The following is a 20,878-nucleotide window of genomic DNA, read 5'->3' on the forward strand; positions in this document are numbered from 1 at the left end:
GAACAACAATATCCCTCAGTGCTGAGGCATCTTCTGCTGTTTTGGTTGAGGGTATACCGCTCCAAGATGGCCGCCGTAGTTCCTGCTCCGGAGCGGCCAATGCGGGGTCTACTCTTATATTATGTCTATGTACGTAATCGTTAGGAGAAAAATAATAAACATTTGGCCAATCAGCATCGCTGAATAAAATATCTTTGGGGCTTGCCATACTAGATGCCGGAAGGTTGCCATGGTGATAAGTTTAATGGCGGCGGCAGGGGAGGGAGAGCTTAAACCGAATTCTCCATCCTGAATGAGAAGCGGAGGATTTTCCAGATGTTCGGTAAGCTACAGCTTCTGTTACTTTTATCTTTCATTTTTCTCTGCGCTGTTTCACTGTTTCTGTACTTCACCTGCTGTCATTTGGTCTTTGCTAATAATCAGTTATGAACGTTATGCTAACGTTGCTCTGCTTAGCATAATGCTAATGCTGCCTTGGATAAACGTTTCTCTTTTTTAGTGGTTAATTCCAGAAGTTATTGCGATAAACAATAATAATGTTGTGTTGAGTCCATATAATGGTAATGAAATAATGCAAGAACACATTCTCAAAGATCCACAAACTTAAAACTTTAATGAACATTTAACACTGGATCTAGAAAACATTTTAAATATCTAAAACAAACAAAACANAGAACACATTCTCAAAGATCCACAAACTTAAAACTTTAATGAACATTTAACACTGGATCTAGAAAACATTTTAAATATCTAAAACAAACAAAACAACAGAAATAAAATGAATGATGAAATCTCTGTAAGCAAAATTATCTTTCAAAAAAAAGTTTAGTTAAAACACCAAACTGAAGAAAGAGAGAAAAATTATAAATCATTTTATCAATTTTTTGTCATCATGTAATTACTAAAATTATTTAATCATATGATCCATCCTCCATCCATTTTCTGTACACCCAAACCCCTAGTGGGGTCGGGAGGAGCTGCTGCCTCTCCAGCCAACATTCCGGGCGAGAGGCGGGGTCACCTGGACAGGTCACCTGGACAGGTCACCTGGACAGGTCACCTGGACAGTCACCTGGACAGTCACCTGGACAGTCACCTGGACAGTCACCTGGGCAGGTCACCTGGACAGTCACCTGGACAGGACACCTGGACAGTCACCTGGACAGGTCACCTGGACAGGTCACCTGGACAGGTCACCTGGACAGTCACCTGGACAGTCACCTGGGCAGGTCACCTGGACAGTCACCTGGACAGGACACCTGGACAGTCACCTGGACAGGACACCTGGACAGGACACCTGGACAGGTCACCTGGACAGTCACCTGGACAGTCACCTGGGCAGGTCACCTGGACAGTCACCTGGACAGTCACCTGGACAGGACACCTGGACAGGTCACCTGGACAGTCACCTGGACAGGACACCTGGACAGGTCACCTGGACAGTCACCTGGACAGGACACCAGTCTGTCGAGGGCTTAATCACATGATGATTAATAATTAAATAAAGTAATTTAATCATGTGATTAAATGATTTATTGCACCAATAGCATTGATAGCAAACTGTCACATGGTGGCGATTTTAACAAATATGTATAAAAACTTCATTTAAAAAAAAAAAAGTTACATATTGCAGCTTTAAGAACCAATTTAGAGAGTTTATCAGCCAGAAGTCAGTTTGTGGTGTAGCTGCCAGTGTTTCCTTGAGAGCAGAGCATCATGAGGAATCTGAAGGAATGAGCAGACAGACACTAGGTGGCGCTAGAGGACCTGCCCTCCTGTGGTAACTCTGACAGTCCCAATGCAGCAGCACAGAGTCCTGATCTGATTCAGTTCTGATTTGGTCTGACATGAAGTTTCTCAGCTCCAGACCTTTAAGCTTTACACAATTTATTTATTTTAGTTTTAGTTTTTTTTATTCTGGTTTACAGAAGTGAAGCCACTGTTTTACCTTTAGATATCCGAGTATCAGCTGATACTAATGCAGAAAAACTGCTGAATTTATTTCTTTATTTAAACACAGACATAAATCTACTGAAGTATAAATTCATGTTATAACTCTGCATCAGTGCAGCTCACAGAAACACAGCAGCAGCTTGACAGGCTGTAAAGTTTTAATCTGTTCAGTCAGAGAAAAACAGACTGATGAAAACAGCAGGTCAGAAATAAACTGCAGCAAACATTTCAGTGGTTCAGAAAGTCTAATTAGGAATTATAAATATGATGTAAAATAATCAGATTTCTTTGTTTTTATCAGCAGCGATACAGACACCAACAGCTGATCGAGTCTCCAGTCTGAACTCCTTCCAGGTCGGAACCACAGACCAGCAGCGGCTCTGAGCTGTTCCTTTAAGAGCCGAGGAGGAGAACCGGACCGGGTCGGTACCAGACGGTGCAGCTGTCCCCCTCTGTTCCGGGTCGTCTCGTCTCCAGGATGTCTGCGGGAAGCGGTCTGGAGTCGGTGGACTTTGAGATCTTCGGCCATGTTCAGGGTCCGTTTGCTCCTCTTCCTCTGCAGCTGAAAACGATCCTGCTGCTGAAATTAGACCAGCAGTCGGGCCGGGCTTTATTTACATCCTGCTGCTGGTTCTGGTTCTGAACGGACTCTGTTTCTGTTTTCCAGGTGTCTGCTTCAGAATGGTGAGTCTGATGAAGAAAAACAGTTTATTGTTCTGATCCAGAGAGCAAACTGTGAGGACGGAGCCGATCAATATCACAATTATTACTTATCTATTGATAGAAAGGAACCAAAGTGTCACCACTTGAATTTTTCCTTCAAGTTTTTCTGTTATCAATAATGAAGATTTTTTTTCAGTTTTTTTATCAACATAAGTCAGTTTGGAAATGAAACTCCATTTTGTTTTTTACTTCCATGATTAAAACTCAGATCTAGATCAGAAAATCGTGACGAACCGTTTCTGCTCTGCAGGACAGAATAAATATATAAATAAAACAGTAAATAGAATAATCACTTTTTAATAATAAACAGATGCATTTCCCTGCTTGGCCTCACTGTGGCGCTGTTCTCTTACAGTCAGTGAACTCAGCTGGTGGACATTTAATAGATTAAATTCTGAGTTTATGGCTCAGATAAAACAGAAAATAAGAAAATGATCAGAACAGAGTCTGTAACTTACTGACGGCCATCTTGGTAGGTTGTTGCTATGTTAACAGTAAATGAGCCACATTCTCCGTCTCATCCTGGTCCGTCTGAACAGCAGCCATTTTGTTGATGTATGTTTCTCTTCCTGTTGGTCTGGTAGCCTTGGTGAAGCGACGCTTCGCTCTGTGTTTGCCTACCAAGATGGCGGATCAGTGGTGCGGATCGCCTCCGGTTCAGACTCGTGTGAATTACATGTTAGTCCCGTCAGATGATCTGTTCTTCCTGTCTGCTGCTTCCTGGAATAACTTGAATTTAGTCAAATTAAAGTCAAATTAAAGACAATTTGGACATCCTGCCGTCCAGCAGGACAGACATGTCCAGACCGTCTCACAGGGACCAGTTAGAGAGCAGTCAGCCTGACAGCATTCCTCGCTACTAAAGCTCCTTAAGAGCTGCTGCCTCATGAAGAACAGACCATAATAATCTGGTTTTTAACTTTACCAACCAGCTGCTAATCCGACCAGATCTCCAGTCCCTCCTGTCATCGTAACGCCGCCGTCCATCAGCCTCAGAGCCGGCGCTGCTGCTTCTCTCACTCTGGACTTTAACCAGCAGCTCCTCATGTTGGTTTCATGTTTTCATTTCAAAGTGAGTGAAACGTTTCCTGTCCTGCAGTACACAGAGAAGGAGGGTCTGCGCCTGGGCCTGGTGGGCTGGGTGAAGAACACGGCCGCTGGGACGGTGGTGGGACAGGCGCAGGGACCGGCCGCCATGGTGGAGGAGATGTGAGACACACACCGACACACACACACGCCGAGATACACACACTGACTGTTACGTCCACCAGGCTTGTTTGATGGGGTAACATTAAAAGGAGACCACACAAGGATTTAGTAACTTAATGAAAATAGAATTTATTAAATTATATTAAAGAAATAACCCTGAAAAAAGAATACCTGAAATGAGAAACCAAAATAGATTAAAGCAGAACCTATAAGTGACCAGAAATAAGCAAACCTAACAAATCTCAACCAAAAGATACAAACCAAACCAAATGGGGTTCTTAGGAGAGAGAAGGAAAAAGCCCCCTCCACTGCTGCATGTCTGGCAGTTTTAAAGCTGCAGAACACCAATCAGGGCAACACGCATCACCTGCAGAGACCTGTCTGCAGAACCCTAAAAGGAAAAAAGGGCAGAGACCCACTGAAGCCGTAACACTGACACACTGAGACACTGAGACACACTGACATGTCGGGTCGTTTCCAGCCACTAGATGGAGCTGTTTGCCTTCACACAGAGGGACGCTGTCCCTTTAAATCAGCTTCCTGATGAACCGACTCAGTTTGTTCAGGTTTAAAATGTGACTTTATGATGTTTTCTGTTTAATAACTGCTGATTATATGAGCAGCTTTTAAAGCATTTATATTATTACACAAAAAACAAAATCTTACCGAGTATTTTTGGTCTAGTTTCTGATGTAAATATCTTATTACACTCTAAATGAGACAAATTAACTCAGGTAAGTTTTCAACCAGAAACAGGAGTTTGTTTTAAGTAAATTATTCCTTAATATTGATTTTATTAGTTCCACTGGCAGATTATTTTGTTTGACATTTTCTGAAAAATCACCAGCAGGAAGTCAGGATTCCTGTTTATATATATATATATATATATATATATATATATATATATATATATATATATATATATATATATATATATATATATATATATATATATACACACACACACATGCAGGTGGATAATTTCAGATTTCTTTATTAAACAAACTGAGGATCTGATCTACAGATAAACTAAATAAAAACATGAAACTGTTTTCTGTCCGTCATAAAACCAGCAAACTGCTGATTTGACGTCTTTACTGAAAACGGTTAAATTATCTGTAAACTTTAACATGAAAGCCAAATAAAAGCAGGTTCTGGCGTTTCCATGGTAACCTCTTTAGTTCATGGTTAAACCAACAGGAAGCAACAAACTCCTCCTTCCTGTCCGTTCCACTTTCACCACAACCTCACTTCCTGTCATGCCCTGGAACAGGAAACGCATCAGGATACGAGACGCTGCTGGAGGTTTAAACTTTTACCCCTAGAGCAGGTGGAGGCAGAGTCATGCTGAGGGAAACAGGAGGATGGATGGAAAACTGGGAGAGAAACTAAAAGACAGATGGACGGTTGGTCCAGACAGAACCAGCAGCAGTGGAGAAAATATCAGCAACAACGAAGAAAAAAGAGGAATTATTTCTAATAAAACGTCCAGAAATAAAAATATGAATCTGACCTGAAGTGGAGAAAATCAGGCAGAATAAAATCTGCAGCTGGATTAACAACAAACCAGATCAGGAAACTGGGATGAACTGGACTTTCAGAGTAAAGGCTGAAAGTCAGAACCAAACCAAATCAATGGCCTCACATCAGTTTTTATTATTTTACTGACTGAACTTAATAATAAAGTTTCCTACCAACATGGCGGTTTAACTGCCTTTCCATATAAATTTCCTCAAACAGAAACTAGAAGCAAAATGTAACGAAACGATCTGATAAACTAAAACGTTTCTCGCCTCTTTCTGCTTCCTGTCCTTTTATACTTTATTTTTCAACATAAATAAATTAACTTTATATTTTTGTTAGATTCTCTAGTTGTTTTTTTTCCTGATTAGTTTCAGATTTACGGCTTCTCTCCTGTCCAGAGCCGTTTTCTGTGCGTGAGCGTTTGAGGGATCGGCTGGCAGCAGATTATAATCCAGCAGATTAATTTCTGAGCTCTGGGTCGGGTTTCTGCCTCTGCTGACCTACATCTGCTCTAATCTGCAGCAAGCCGCCCGTTCTCAGGGTTTTATTTCCCATCATGCCCCTCTGCAGCCACACCACGCACCAACCTTTGACTAGGCCCAAACATTCCTGCTCTCATCGTCTTAATCTGCAGCGGCTCGTTACGTTAATCTGCCGTTTGATTCATTAGTTCATATTTAATCGTTTCATCTCTCCTCATATTCGTCGTTTTTTCTAGAAAACAGTTTGAGCTGAAAGACGACCTCAGAAAAGATTAAATTTACCCATAATTCCCTGCAGCGCTCGGTTTGAATAATCAGGATTTAAATCTGAGCCTGGGGAAACTTTAGTAATTAGTATTATTTTAATCTTCTTATTTGATAAAATAAAATGTGTTAAATTTACATCGTTACAGTAAAATAAAAACTGACTGGTTTGGTTCTGCTGTTTAATTCTGGTTCTGTTGGATCTTTATTGTCCGTCTGTTCTGGATCAGAACCTCTGTAGGATTTCTTCAGTTTGACTCTTTACGTTTTATTTATCTCATGTTTGGATCCGGTCAGTAAAGTTCTGTTTCCTTTGAGTTTAAGTTGAACTCATCGTGACCTTTGACCTCTGCGTCTAAATCTGTGCTTTAGTTGGACTAGGATTTGCTGGTCCTGGTCCTGGTCCTGGTTCTGGATCAATGTGGGTGAACTGATCTGAGCCGTCTCCTCCTGCAGGAAGTTCTGGCTCAGTAAGGAAGGAAGCCCGACCAGCCGGATCACCAGGGCCCGGTTCACCAACCAGAAACCCATCGACAAGCTGGAGTTCTCCGGGTTCAAGACCCGCTTCTGACCCGGTGGACTGGTTCTCCTCCTGCCTCTGGCAGAACTGGGAACGTTGAACCGACTCCAGCTGAGATCGGGTGGTTCTGACCCACTTCTGACCTGGTTTCTGTTTCTACCCAGAAAAAAAGTCAAATATCTGAGAGAAACCTGGAGCCGTTTTAACCGTCTGACATTAAACTCCATCATTAACTAAATTAATTTATCATTTTTTACTTGAACGTAGAGAAGCTAATTAACCTAACAGGATTTGGACAGTGGAACCAGAACCAGAACAGAACCGACTCAGAATCACACCTGCAGTTTCATCAATTTATTGAAAGAAACTGATTTGGAAACATGATGTTTTGCCTGATTTTATTTTTTGTTACTAATGTAAATTATTGTCATTTTGATCGTTAAAATATCAAAATTTCCATAAACTTGATATTTTGTTCTGTCAGATGATGTAATTTTTAAATATGAAATGATTGATCAGTTACTTCAGTAGAATATAATAAAAGTACTGATACTCTAACTGTAGGATGATATTTAGTAAAAACCAGTTATATCAGAATAATTAATCAGGTTTAACTCTCAGCCTCCCAGCAGGAACAAACGGCGTCAGGCTGCAGGTCCCGCTGCGGCCGCCATCTTGGCTCCAGCCGCCATCTTGGCTCCAGCTCAGCAGCGGAGTCGCCGTCGCGTCACAGCAGATCACCTGACCGAGGATCTGCCATGTGATCCGGTTCGATCCCTGCTGGAGGGTCCAGTCAGCGGGTCGGAGCCGAAACCAGGAATTATTAATCTGAGCAGGTTTCGGATTACAGAGGAGCGGCTGGAGGCGGCAGCGCGGTCGCCATGGCAACCAGCATGCAGCCATTGACACAGTGAGAAGCAGAGAGTGGGAGGTTCTGGTTCTGGTTCTGGTGCCTGCTTCCAGTTCAGTTTGAATGAACCCAGTTCAGCCAATAAGCTTCACTTTTATAAGTTCAGTTTTATTATTGTTTTATTGAGTCATAAGCTTCGTGTTTTTATTGCTGCTGTTTCATTTTAACCTGAAACTTTGGACTCAAAACATTTAAGTTTGTTTCCTTGTTTCCATGAACTCATTTTTACTGATTATTGGAGCCTAAAACAGTTTTTATTATATTAGGTTATAAAGTTTCTGCAGCTGAAACTGAGTCCAAATATTTTCACATAAAAAATAAAAATAAATCAAATTTTGATCCCATTTCCTGTTCAGATGAGAACGTTCTGCAGGGCCGGATGCACCAGGATCTGGGCCCCGGGCTGCAGCCAGTTTGGTGCCCTGACCAACAGAGAAACATTAATTTACTCATTTAAATCACAGGTAGTCCTTTTCGCCAGCAGGTATGAACTGATGCATGATGGGTAGCAAAGATCTCCATGTTTACCAAAGAAATCAACTGCACCTGTGTCATTTTAAATTAGCTGAATAATTTGTTTATATCCATAAAATTCAGCATATGATTTTTAAATAAAGGACAAAGAAAAAAAAGAGAACAATTCTGCCCCTCCAAACGTGACGCCCTGGGCTGCTGCCCCCTGAAAGCCTTTCTGAACAGCAGGGCGGCCATGTTGGATCCTACAATAATTTACTGATTTCAGTTTTTAAGACTTTTAGATAAAATCATAAATCTGAGCTGACTGGAAAGATTTCCTGCTTTTCCACTCAGTCGTGAACCAAACAAGCAGCTTGTGACGGCGCCCCCTGCTGGTTGGGAGGTTGTACAACAGGCTGGTTTAAATGCTTGTAGTTGTGAACAGAACCAGAACCTGTTGGATCCAGCTCCCCCTCCCCCACATGCTGCTGAAGGTGCAGAGAGTCGGCTCTTCATCCCTCTGGAGAATCTTCCTCTCCCAGCAACCTTGTTTGGCATCCCATAGTGGTCGCCGTGGAAACGCTGCTCAGTCAGACAGAGTTTGTTAGAGAAACAGCAGAAGAAAAAGACTCGTCTCTCTGGCCCACACAGGGCGGCGTGTTTGACCCGACGGGCCGGTTCTGGTCCAGATGTTCTGACCCGTAGAACCAGGATCAGTTCAGCTCTCCATCTGCAGACTGAAGGTTCTGATGGTTCTGAAGGTCGACCCGGTTTGACTCCTCACACCCAGCCAGCAGAACTCCTGTGTTCAGTTCTGGTTGTGGTTCTGGTTCTGGTTTCATTCCAGTGTTTGTACCTGTGGCTCATCTAAAACCTGCAGGGCAGCAGAGGACTGGAGTTTGACACCTGTGAGTTACAGTCACATTATTTATGGTCATGCTTCCTCTTTGGGCCTCATCGCCATGGAAACGGAGACCCAGCCCGGGTTTCCAGAAAACAGAACAGAACATAGAGACTGGCCTGCTTGACCTTTGACCTTTCACTCTGACTTTCTTCTTCTGTTGTTTTTCCATGTTCTGGACCAGGACGTTCTCATAAAGTCCAGATTATATCAGATGACCATATATGGGCGTTTGGTTTGTTTCAGGTCAGTTTTTCATAAAAACTTTAAAACCAAGATGAGGACGTGTTGATGACCCTCAACAGGATCTGGACATAAACAATAAACAGTATAGAAATATTATTTTATATTAATTACTGCGACAACAATTAAAGTAACTCCAGAGATAAAACCAAAAACCCAGAAAGTTGAGTTTTGGTCATTTATTCTCTAAATTATATATTACATTATTTATTTTAGTGTTTAGTTTATTTTTCTTTAATTTATTAAAGATTTAGTCTTTTATTTCTACAGAGAGAAAGAGTCATGAACATGAGAATAACCTTTGGACCTGATGAACCGAACAGAACCGAACATGAGCTAAATTTGCTGAACATTAAGAGGTCCAGTTAAAGTCAGACAGAACCTGGACCGGGTCATCTAAAAATGATCCTGAACAATAAACTGATTTATTTATTTCATATTTTAGCCAATAAAGACCAGAACCGGTTCTGGTTCTGATGGGAGCTCTGACCCAACCGCTGAGTCGGCACCAACTCGGTTCAGTTTGGCATCCTCCACCCTCTGCAGCCTCTCCTCCTCCTCCTCCTCCTCCCTGCGACGGAGGCCCCGCCCCCCAGGAGCGCTTCATTCATCCACCCCAGCGGCCCAGAGGGGCGGAGAGCAGCGTCACGTTTCCAGACGTCAGAGCGGATCTGCAGGAACTTCTGCTCCTTTATGGAGGTTAAAACATTTCACTGAGTCAGAACCTGATCTGATCCTCTGATCAGCTGCAGCTTTTAGTCCGACTGTCCGACTTCAGGAAAGATCATATTAGATAAAAATCATTATGATTTAAACAGAAGTTTATTAAAACAGTATCACGTTTAAAACGTTTTTTTCAGGCTGCTTTCCTCCACGTTTCCATGGTAACAGGTTATTTTAAACGAAGCAGTGTCTCCATCCCATCAGCTTCCTGCTGCGTTTATTTTTATACAGACATGTGGGAGGAGGAAAACCATGGAGGAGACTGGGATAAATAAAGGGACTGTTACCATGGCAACCAGCTACATGTTAGAGCCAGAGATTAAAAAAAATCCCAAAAACATCGAGTTTATAAAACTGTTCTGGTTCTGGTTCTCTTCAACCCGGGCCAGACGGTTCTGACTCCGTCTCTGGTTCAGGATCAGCTTAATGGGAACGGGTCAGCTGTAGTCTGTGTGGTTCTGGAAGTTCTGACTCCAGAGACGTTTTCATGTTTCTAACTGTTTGTCCTTCAGCTGCTCCAAGGCATGAAGACGCTGATCTGGACATTCATGCGTTAAAATCTATTTTTATTGATCTGATATCATAACTTCATTTTTGTCTGATTTTTCTTTAGTTCTGAGGCAGAATCATTAAAATAACCATAATTTAAATGTTGGTATTTGTGGAATGAACCAATAGGATTAAAGAGTTTCACTTTCTGAGTCAATCAACCTTTAATCTGTAACCTGATTCAGGTTCTCCGGTGCAGGGCGGTGTGTAAACCGAGCGCACCTTCCGCTGCAGTCTGATCCGCGCTGTGGGCGGGGGGAGGAAGAGGAGGAGGAGGAGGATTGGTGGATTTGAGCTCAGTGCTGCTGCTGCCGTGTTTTCTCTCCGAGCTGCCAGCAGTCCTCCAGGCCGCCCGTCCTTCACTCCCAGCCGGACTCCAGAGCGCTTCAGTCGGCCACCAGGTGAGGGTCCGCCCGCTCTCCGCGCTCCGCCTCAGCCGCTCCTCGGTGCGGGGTCTGTCCCTGCGGGGTGTGCGGGGATCCGGCGGCTGCGGCTCTGCTGCTGCTTGTTGTTGCAGCATCCATGGGATCACCTGTGGGAATACGGAGCTGCGGCTCCCCGCTGGTTCTGGTTCTGGTTCTGCGGGGTTGGCGCGTCCTCTCCGGACGGATGCGGTTTGTGGTGACCTTCTCTGTGATGAAGAAGGTTTGATGATGATGATGATGATGATGATGGTGGAGCTGCAGGCGTGGTCGGCTCTCTGACCTCAGAATCAAACAGCAGAATGTTCAGGAACCCGCTGCTCTGACCGGGTTCCAGGGGTTCCAGGTTTTCCAGGGTTTTCCAGACTCCTCTGCAGCTTTTTGACTTTTCCCTCCCGTCCTGACGGAGCGGCTCCTGCAGTGACGGGGCAGAAATCATGTAAAATGTTTTCTGGGATTCTGCGGCAGGAAAAACGGAGGTTTTGCGGTTTTGAGCCGTTTTCTAGTTTTTATTTTAGTTTTTATTTTAGTTTTTATTCTTGTTTTTTTTCAGCAGTCCAGACTCTCTTCAGATCCTGTGGAGAAATTATGTAACCAGATCCAGGCTGCTCTTCCTCCTCCTCCTCTTTCCTTCATCTCCTTTTTTTCAGTGTTTTCCTTCATCTTCCTCCTCCTCCTCTTCCTCCCTCCATCCCCGTTGGGAACAATCGGGAACTTGTTGACGGGAATCTCAGAAAGTCCCAGTGAGTTCTGCCGAACCTGCTTGCTGTTGGTTCCGAACTTCCGAACCTAAACGCAGCTCTTCAGGTCCAATAAAACTCCGTTTGATGCTGGACTTTTAGAGTTTCCTGGAGAAAATTAAAGGAGCAGCTGTGCCCCCCCTCTTCCCTCCATGAAGCCCGCTGTGCTCTGATTGGTCCACTGCGTTGGCTAGGCCCCGCCCCCAATACCTCCAAGCATTTTATTGGATCCAAACTCCCCTGAGAAACCTTTGAAACGGTTTAAAACCCGGATTTTATAGAAGGAAAACCTCATAGTTTTTATTTTTATCATATTCCTTTATATTTTATTTGTTTTTTGGTTTTTTTTTTGGGGGTTGGGGGGTCAGTATAAATCCTTAAAACGTCTCAGATCAGTGAAACCAGAATCATCAGCTGTAACATGCGAGTCTGTCTCGGTTCTGAAGGGAGAATATTCTGGGTCAGGTCAGTCCAGGGCTTCTAGATGAAGCTAATCAGTTAGCTCAGCCTGAAACATGGCGGATCTGTTTGTCTTCCAGGTATGAAACATTTTCTGCCTCATGCAGATTAATAATCATTCAAATGTTTTTGTTCTGGAAACCTGGAGGTGACCCGGATAGGCTACCCTGGTTCTGGTTCTGATCATCACCCTGAATGACAACATGAACGATGCTAGTAAAGGCACATAGCGACGTTTAATGGCACAATGAATTAATCATGTTTCCTTCGGTTATTATAAAGATGCTGTTTATATCAAATACAACTGAAAAACAATTTGACTTCATAAATTAACATCTTGAAATTGGGTCTCTGTCTCTTCAAGAAGCTCCTGCTCCTTCTGAAGGTCCGCCTCCAGGAAGTCATTCCATCATGGCTCCTCTTTTAACCCTGAGCAGCAGCTCCTATAACGAGCTCAGCAGGTGTTGCTAATTGGTGCTGGCTAATCTGAAGGAGTTGAGAAGGGGAGGAGCTGCACCTTGAAGGCAGGGCTGGGTCCACCTGGGTGTTTTGCACAGCTGAATGGTTGCCATGGAGATGAAAAGATTTCTCAAACATGAATTAAAGAAGGAACATGATAACATGATGTAAAGGCCAAAGATGCTGATTTTATGCAACATGGCCGCTTTATCATGTCCTCTGCTTTAGTTAGGCATCTTGGTTACTATGGTAACGTTCACACAGCAGGCGAACGACATTTTCACCACAGTCTGAGTCAGTGAACGCATCCTAACCGCACCACTCCTGGTCCAACAGAACCGGATCAGAACCGGCTCAGAAGCTGCAGCTCCACTAAAGGCCGCTGCTGTTAGCTGTTAGTTTTCTGTTTATTGGCTTCCTTCATCTGCTGACCATGTGGTTCTGGTTCTAGAGGTTCTGAATGGTTCTGGATGGTTTTAAAGGTCCTGCAGGCCAGGCCCGGTCAGAAACCCGACCCATCAATGATCAGCTGTGCTGCAGCTGTCGCTAAGCTAACTCTGGGCTATTATTAACCCAACAGCTCCGGTTTTGTTGGACCCCATCAGACATCATCAAACAACAGTTCAGGTGTTTTTCTAGACCTACAGCCTGGTTCTGACCCGACGCTGATGTTGGATCCGACTGGGTCCGGTTCCTGCAGAGGTAGAATCTTCTGGTCTGGATCAGGTCCAGACCCTCAGAGGTCCGGTTAGACCAGACTTCATCATGTTTACTTCTCTTCTTCTGTGGTTTTTCTGTTTGTTTCCATGTGGTAAACAGAGTGAATGTATCGCCATCTCTGATTGGTCCAGCTGAGTCATGTGACCAGGCGGATAGAAAGGAGGGGGGGGGGAGTCTGTAAGTTTAGAGTAAAAACATTTGATTTATTTTCTGCTCGTTTATATTATATAAATAGTTTAATAAGCTCCTGGTTCCTCCAGGACCACGCTCTACACCCGGACCGGTCCTCCCTGGTACTAGCAGAACTTTGGTTCTGGTCCAGCTGGTTCTGCTGCAGAACCTTGAAACCTTAAACTGATGCAGCGTCCCTGAAGAGCTGCAAGGTGAGCTGCTGCTGTCTCACAAACCAGGACAAAACGCCTCGTTTCTGGAGCTCTTCCTGTCCTCCAGACACTCCTCTCTTCTTCCCTCTCTTCCTTCCTCCATTCCTTCCCTCTTTTCCTTCTTTCCTTCCTTCCTGCTGCAGTGTCAGAACTCCAAACCAAAGCAAAGTTCGAGGCGAAGAACGCAGAGCAGAGGGAGGAGGTGAAAACTTTCTGCGGCTGGAAAAGGGAGGAGAGATGGAGGGATGATGGAGGAATGCGTGGGAGAGAAAGAGAAAGAGAGAGGGAAGTGATCCTGAGGGAGGAGAGAAGTGGGGCGAAGGGAAAGGAAAAGATAAAAAAATGTTCCAGTGGAAATATTTGAAGCTGGAAGTTTTTCTCTCCGGAAGCTGATTGCTCCTCAGAACTTTATACTAATAATAATAATAATAATGTTTTCATGTAAAACCTGCTACAGATCAAAATACACAGAATAGCTCTAATCTGGGCCAAATGTTCTGCACTGGTTTCACTGGTTTCTTCAGCCATGTTTCCATTAACCATAAATTGCACCAATTAATTTGCTAAATGGAAAGATGTAAATTTTAAGAAAGAAAAACACCTTTTACTATAAAACGTTGTTGCGCTCTTCAGCTGTTTTTATGCATCATGCGAGTCACATGACCAACAGCTGGATGTTGCTCCTGCCAGAAACCACGAAGAAGACGACAGGAAGTGGTCTTCTTTGTGGTTTGTCAGAATAAAATAAAATATAAAGTTATGAACAGCATCACACAGTTCATAATAAGTTGTGTTGAGTCTGTAGCTGTTCTGTAAAATGGCCGACTACGTAGCCGCGTCCCCCAGTGGGCGGGGCTTTTTGCCCCAACACTCAGACGCTGACGTCTCCTCTGATTGGCTGATAGATGATGAGTTCTAACGGCTGATGAATATAATATCATGTTTACAGCCATCGCTGCCATGATTTTTAATGACTTATTGCATGAAAAAGCTTATTCACCTGAGATTTTAATTTGATTTCTTATTTAAAATTGATTTTTTTCAACTTTAGCAGAAAATAGAGAATTGAGGTTATTTGTGAAGGAAATTCACCTGTTTACAGATTTTCAACTCACTAAACATCACACTTTTACACATTTCACAGTTAATCTCATCAGCATCAGTTATTTATCTGAAGTGAGAATTGGGTAGCTTTAGTTGTTAAAGCCATCTGTGATTGGACTAGACCACTGTGGACGTCCGGGAGCGGTTCCACTGGTCAGGTTGGTTTAGTCACAGTGCTTAGGAATCACATGTTTACAGCCCTGCTGTATGTGTACCTCTCTATATGTTTGTTTTCTAAGTGAACATTTTAATGTTTTTATATAATAATCAACAGATTTGAGCTTTAAAACCTTTAAAGGAACATTTCAGACTTTTATTCAGTAAAAATAAACAAAGCCACTGCAGGAGATGATTAAATGTTGAAAGTTTAATTTGGAAACTTAAATAAACATCAGAAACATAAATAATCTGCTAAGAGAAAAACACAAAGAGACGAATAAACCCAGAACCGACCTGCAGATGGAGAAAAACAAACAGAACAAACATAAAGAAAGACGACGGATTAGTTCATGATTTCTGTAATAATGTTGGTATTTTTAGGTGGATCCGGACTGGATCAGAACATTTCTTCCCCAGGATGAATTCAGCTGATGATCCTCTGACCCGGTTCTGGGTGGGAATCCAGCAGAACCTCATCAGGGACTTCCTGGGATGTTTGAACCGTTTCTGTTTCTTCTCACCACGGATCTGTGTGTGTGTGTGTGTTTACATAGCTGGGTTACATGGAGGTGAACCTTCTTTCAGTGCTGCTCAGCTGGTTCTGATTGGTCGGTTCAGTTCTACTAAACTCAGCTGGTTCTGGAGGTTCAGATGTCCAGCGTCGGTAGAAACCGTCCCTTTCAGAGACGGTTTGTTCTCTGGTGTCTCTGAGACATTAGACGGGTGGGTTGGGTCAAAGGTCGGGTGGTGTCTGGACCCAGAACCAGAACCTGGACCCTGCTGGGTTGGTTCAGGGTCAGTAGATGGTTCTGAGTGGGTCCAGGCCCGGGTTAGTACTGCAGCAGGGAGGGTGGGGTCAGCATGCAGACATGGACAGGAAATGAAAGCGGGTCGCTGCCTCTGGGCAGGAAACCAGCAGACTGACTGACTCTGGACCGGCCCGTTAGCTGCAGAACCAGACAGAAATACTATGCTAGCCATCTTTATTGGGTTTAGTACTTAATACAGCTTGTTTGAGGATGAATCGGATCTTAAAGTGGAGCTAACCCCCAGTGAACGCTTAGCTCCGCCCCAAACACATTTTTAAAAAGTTCTACCAAAGTGGGCGGAGCCAAGAGACATTGAGGGGCGTGGTCAAGTGTTGGGGAGTAGAGGTGGGGGGTTATCGCTATATTTGGCGGCTTTTCAGACCCGATTAGAGACTTTCAGCAGGTCCCCGATGTATGTGTGTGTGGGGGGGGGATCTTTATATAATCTATAAACATGATTTAAAAAAATTACTAACCTATTTCCCATAATAGTGTGTGCCTAAATCAGGAGTGCTCAAGTCCAGAGCTACAGTCCTGCAACTTTCAGATGCTTCCCTGCTCCAGCACACGTAAATCAAATGAATATCTCGTTAGCAGGCCTGTTCAGAGCTGAATGGCAGCTGGAGAGGGAATCCAGCCATTTGATCCTGGTCTCTTGGCGTAAAGGTGCATCTAAAACTTGCAGGACTGTAGCTCTTGAGGACTAGACTTGAGCACCTTTGGTCTAAATGTAATCTTAATTATTTACACGACCGTACCATCAACCAAACTCCCCCAGCAGACTCCCGTCAGCTCACTTCCGGAGCCTGTGGTTGCTAGGAGAACGTACTAGTCTCGTCCTGCCACAGTAGATGGCGGGAAGTTTTGCGTTGCTATGGTGATAAACTTGATAATGGCGACAGCGGCAGTAGAGGGAGAGCTTAGACCGAATCCTCCATCTTGAATGACAAAGCAGAGGATTTTTCCAGATGGCCGGTAAGCTACAACTTATGTTTTATTAGTTTTAACTTTCATATTGCTCTGCGCTTTTTCACAGTTAACTTTGCCTGTTCTTCAGCTGGTATCATTTGGTCTTCGCTATAATGAGTTATGAACGCTGTGGTTAATTTGATGCTAATGCTACTCTGGTTAGCAGAATGCTAATGCTACTCTGGATAATTAAGATTTCGCTCTTTTTATTTCCAATATTGATGCTACTGTTGCCTTTTTGACTCTCTGCTGCTGTTCTAATGTTTGGTTGATATCGTGATATCAACTAAACACACACACACACACACACACACACACACACACACACACACACACACACACACCTGATTATAAACAACAACATTAACTTAGAGCAGAAACATCTGGGTCTGTTAGCTTTAGCTTAGCTGTTTGTTGTGGTTCCAGCAGAACCCGGTTCAGTCCCTCTGACTGTCCCTCCGGTTAATTTTGTGTTAGTAGCTGTGATCATTTCATCCTGTCAGCGTGTTTTGGTTATTTCTGGTAGAAATCCTCTCCTCTCTTGTGTTATTAGTTGATTCTCCTCAAGAATTTAGCCTGTTTATTTTTCACAGTTTTGAATCTGATTTAGTTATTAGCTAATGACACAGATTTAATAATTAATTTCTTCATATTTTGCAAGTTACTGAACTGACCTTTCACTTCTATCCAATTTAAACTTTTATGTTATTTTGCTGTATGAAGAAAGTTATGTAATTGTGGAACTGCAGACATTTTCCTGTCGTTCATTTGAATCTGGACCATGAAAGGAAATCTATTCAGCCGCACCAAGACTTTGTCTGGTGTTAAAGGTATTGACCTCTTTCTCTGGTTTATTGGAGTTTTACGGCAACATGTGAAGCAGCAGCCTCTCTGAACAGAAACATAAAGATTAAACCCTTAAGCACTAATTTAAACTTATCAGCAAATAAAGTTTAGCCTTTAACTAGGCTGCTGGACTATGGAAAATACATAGCCACAAATATTTGGTAAATATTGAATTCATCATACTTTAAACCAGGGGTGTCCAAAGTGTGGCCCGGGGGCCATTTGTGGCCCACAAATTAACTGCAATTCAAGAACGGCAAAAATAAGGCCCTCCAACACTTTTTGTAGTTTTTTTTCAGGATGAGATTTTTCTTAAACTGAAAATGTTTAATACAAAAAACATTTCTACAGTTAGCATCTTTTTTTATGTTTTGTTTGTCATTATTTTATTTTTTTGTTATTTTCTCATAAAGTAGTTTTTTTCATGCTGATGAGTTCAGGTAAGTTGGAGTAAAACCTTTATGTCCAGTAGGTTCAGTGAAGTGTCGTTAAGCAGAGCAGATGTTGTTTTGGGTTCTAAACGTCGTCAAATTGCAGAACTTTGGATCGTTTGGTTCCTGGAAGCTGAGGTCACATTTTCTGTATGGTCGCTATGACGACACAAAGGCTTACATCACTGGACTCCACCCATCAGTAGAGACCAGCAGGGCGGAGCTGCAGCACAACCCTCATGACTTCATCACTATGTGTGTGTGTGTGTGCGCGCGCGCGCGTGCACACGTTGCTCCAGGATCTGATATCAGGAACGTTTGTTTTGCTTCACCATGAAGAGATGAAACAATCTGCTCAGTCAGAAGAACCTGATGTGTGTGTGTGTGTGTGTGTGTGTGTGTGTGTGTGTGTGTGTGTGTGTGTGTGTGTGTGTGTGTGTGTGTGTTTGGTAAGGAGCTTTACAGCAGTGTATCCCTCACCCACAAATACCCGCTGACACACTCGGCATCCTGGGAACTATCGGGGGGGTGCGACCTTGGGGGGAGGACATCTGCTTCAGGTTACTGTCAGCTGGAGGAACCAGAGCTGGAACAGGGAGCTGCTGGTTTGACTGGGATCTGGCTGCTGCTGGTTTGACTGGGAGCTTGGCTCCGTCCATCGTTGCTGTTCCTGAAAGTCTTCATTTGTCTGGTTGAATCTGTCTCTAGTTTTTGCAGTCTCCTCCATGTTTTTGTGCTTTCAGTGTTTGCGTACGTCTCAGTACCATCTCCGTGGCAACAATGAACCACATAGTTACAAAAGGCCGACAAACACCAGATTTGTTTTATTTTATAAACGTTTTAAATCGATTCTGAATCGTTGTGAGTGGGAATCACGAATCTATTCTTTGGTGTTAAACTGGGCCCAGATCATCATACCTCCACCACCGTGCCTGCAGTCAGTCTGAGCTCTTTGCTGTCCATCATGGACAGACGTCTCATATGTCCAGGTCTTCTCCTCCATTCAAACACATCTGCATAGACCCATCCTGTGATGACCTTTGACCCCTGTAGGGTCTGATGGAGTGATTCTCTCTGAACCATGTCAGTGTTGGTGACCTGAATGAAGCAGCTGTTGGCCTCCTGTTCCTCTCACTCTGCTGTAGTTGATTTTGAGACGCCTGCAGGTGTCAGCTAACAGGTGGAGGGTCAGGGGTCAGAGGTCATCGGGTTCTCTGTTCTCCTCCTCCTCTGGTCCAGGAAGCCAAAAGCTTCTCATCCAGGCTCTGTTTCCTGGAGGAAGTTAACAGATTCATGAGAAACTACACACACACACACACATCCTGTCCTGTGTGATTGGATCTGATGACCCATGATGCATTGCAGCGCTGGGCCGGGCTGGGCGTTGGATCAGAGCCGGATGAGATGATGGAACATGTTGATGAAGTTAAACTGGGAATGACTGCTGGTGATTTATGGGAAATAATTTAACTGCTGTTTGTGTGTGTGAACGTTACTGGGCGAACGCACGCACGCACGCACACGCACACACACACACACACACACACACACACACACACACACACACACCTGATTATAAACAACAACATTAATGCAGAGCAGAAACATCCATGAACATGAACTGGAGAAACGTTTAACAACTAAAAGATTCAGGATCTCTGGATCAGTTTATTGTTTCTGTTTAAACACAGCTTTATAGTTAAAATGTTTTTAGTTGACTTCATTTTACTGCGTTTCAAAAAAACAAAATAAACATTTGTGTAATATTAAACTCTAACTATATGGTCTAATGATGTATTTAGTTTGTTACTGAGCTAAGCTTTGATGTAAAACAATCCTGGCCACATGTGGTATGATGGATTAAATGTACAGATGGTTTGCCATAGTTGGAGTATTAAATGGCTGTAGGGTTGCCATATTCCCCTCCTGTCTGCCGCTGCTACATTAAAAGCAGCCATGCAGCTGTTCTCCTGATTTCACCAGCCTGCACTGGTTCGGTGTGGAGTGCTGCACAGCCTGACCTGATCTGCCTCTGAGAGTGCCCTCTGCTGGACTGTTACCATGACAACCAGGCGTTTTGATGCTGAGGCGTTCTCTAACCCAGATGGGTTTAAAACATTTTATGAGTTTTTACAGTTTTTATTTTTCATGATGTTTCATCTGATGGAGCCAGGTTTTCCCCACATGGAGGCGTTGCCTAGTAACCAGTAGCCCTTGGGCTTCCTGTTGGTCCCTAAAGGTCGGGCCGGAGCGCTGTCATGGCGACGCAGGTTGGATGAAGTTTTCTTCCTGCTGAAGGGCGAGTGGAGGCAGAGAGGAGACATCTGGTCTGAGGAGGAGGAAGATGAAGGGTGGAGCAGACAGGGTAATTAAAGGGACAGAGTGTTTATGAAGGAAACGTTCTGGAGCTTCCTCCTATACAAACTCATTTTCTCCTCTCTCTCTCTGGAGGCTGAACTCCAGGAACGGCTCCTCCACATCACTGGAGCAGCAACAGGAGGGGGAGGGGCTGATTTCAGGCTGAACATTAAAGCTACAGTATGAAATTTTGATTAAAAAATAGTTTTTTGCATTTATATTTAACCTATCATGCTGTAACAGTATGAGACAGATAATGTGTGAAAAAGATCCAGGAGGAGGGAGTTAGCGCTGTCAATCACTCTTGTGGATGCGTTGCTCAGACTCTCCCCTCCTTTCTCCCTGCTACGCTGCAGCCAGCATAGACTTTCATGAATGCTAATGCTAGTTAGCATGATTGCTGGTGACAGTGAGTTGTTTTTCTGCCATTAGCACATTAGCAGTGAGTATGTGAGCTTGATTGGCGGCGCTAAGCCCCTCCTCCTGGTTGGTGGTCTTGGTCAGAGCGTTTCCATCAGATGATTAGTCTCATATTAAACCTTTTCATTAGAGGTGTGCCGAT

At 43.6% G+C, this 20,878-nt stretch overlaps 2 protein-coding genes across 5 annotated transcripts in view; both read left to right on the forward strand.

The window, feature by feature from the left end:
* Positions 1–146: 146 nt before the first annotated feature.
* Positions 147–6,913, forward strand: LOC103155350 (acylphosphatase-2). 3 transcript variants are annotated; one of them, XM_016663498.1, is made up of 6 exons: positions 152–322; positions 2,255–2,489; positions 2,621–2,637; positions 3,776–3,885; positions 6,612–6,730; positions 6,822–6,913. In XM_016663498.1, exons 2-5 carry the CDS (start codon positions 2,432–2,434, stop codon positions 6,724–6,726), a joined length of 300 nt encoding a protein of 99 aa, XP_016518984.1. In that variant the 5' UTR covers positions 152–322; positions 2,255–2,431; the 3' UTR covers positions 6,727–6,730; positions 6,822–6,913. The 3 variants fall into 3 exon arrangements, with proteins under 3 accessions (XP_007577072.1, XP_016518985.1, XP_016518984.1); XM_007577010.2 differs by having other exon boundaries at positions 147–322; positions 6,612–6,913; XM_016663499.1 differs by having other exon boundaries at positions 147–322; positions 2,276–2,489; positions 6,612–6,913.
* Positions 6,914–10,657: 3,744 nt separating this feature from the next.
* Positions 10,658–20,878, forward strand: part of LOC103155361 (spectrin beta chain, non-erythrocytic 1) — a 71,835-nt gene continuing 61,614 nt past the window's right edge. Inside the window, exon 1 of one of the 2 annotated variants that reach the window (XM_016663488.1) lies at positions 10,658–10,858. The gene's annotated coding sequence lies outside the window, so the exon portion shown is untranslated. The remainder of the gene's footprint in view (positions 10,859–20,878) is intronic. The other variant, XM_016663489.1, reaches the window with a different exon arrangement.

The sequence above is a fragment of the Poecilia formosa genome, unplaced genomic scaffold (assembly GCF_000485575.1).
Source record: "Poecilia formosa unplaced genomic scaffold, Poecilia_formosa-5.1.2 Scaffold422, whole genome shotgun sequence".
Classification (NCBI taxonomy): domain Eukaryota; kingdom Metazoa; phylum Chordata; class Actinopteri; order Cyprinodontiformes; family Poeciliidae; genus Poecilia; species Poecilia formosa.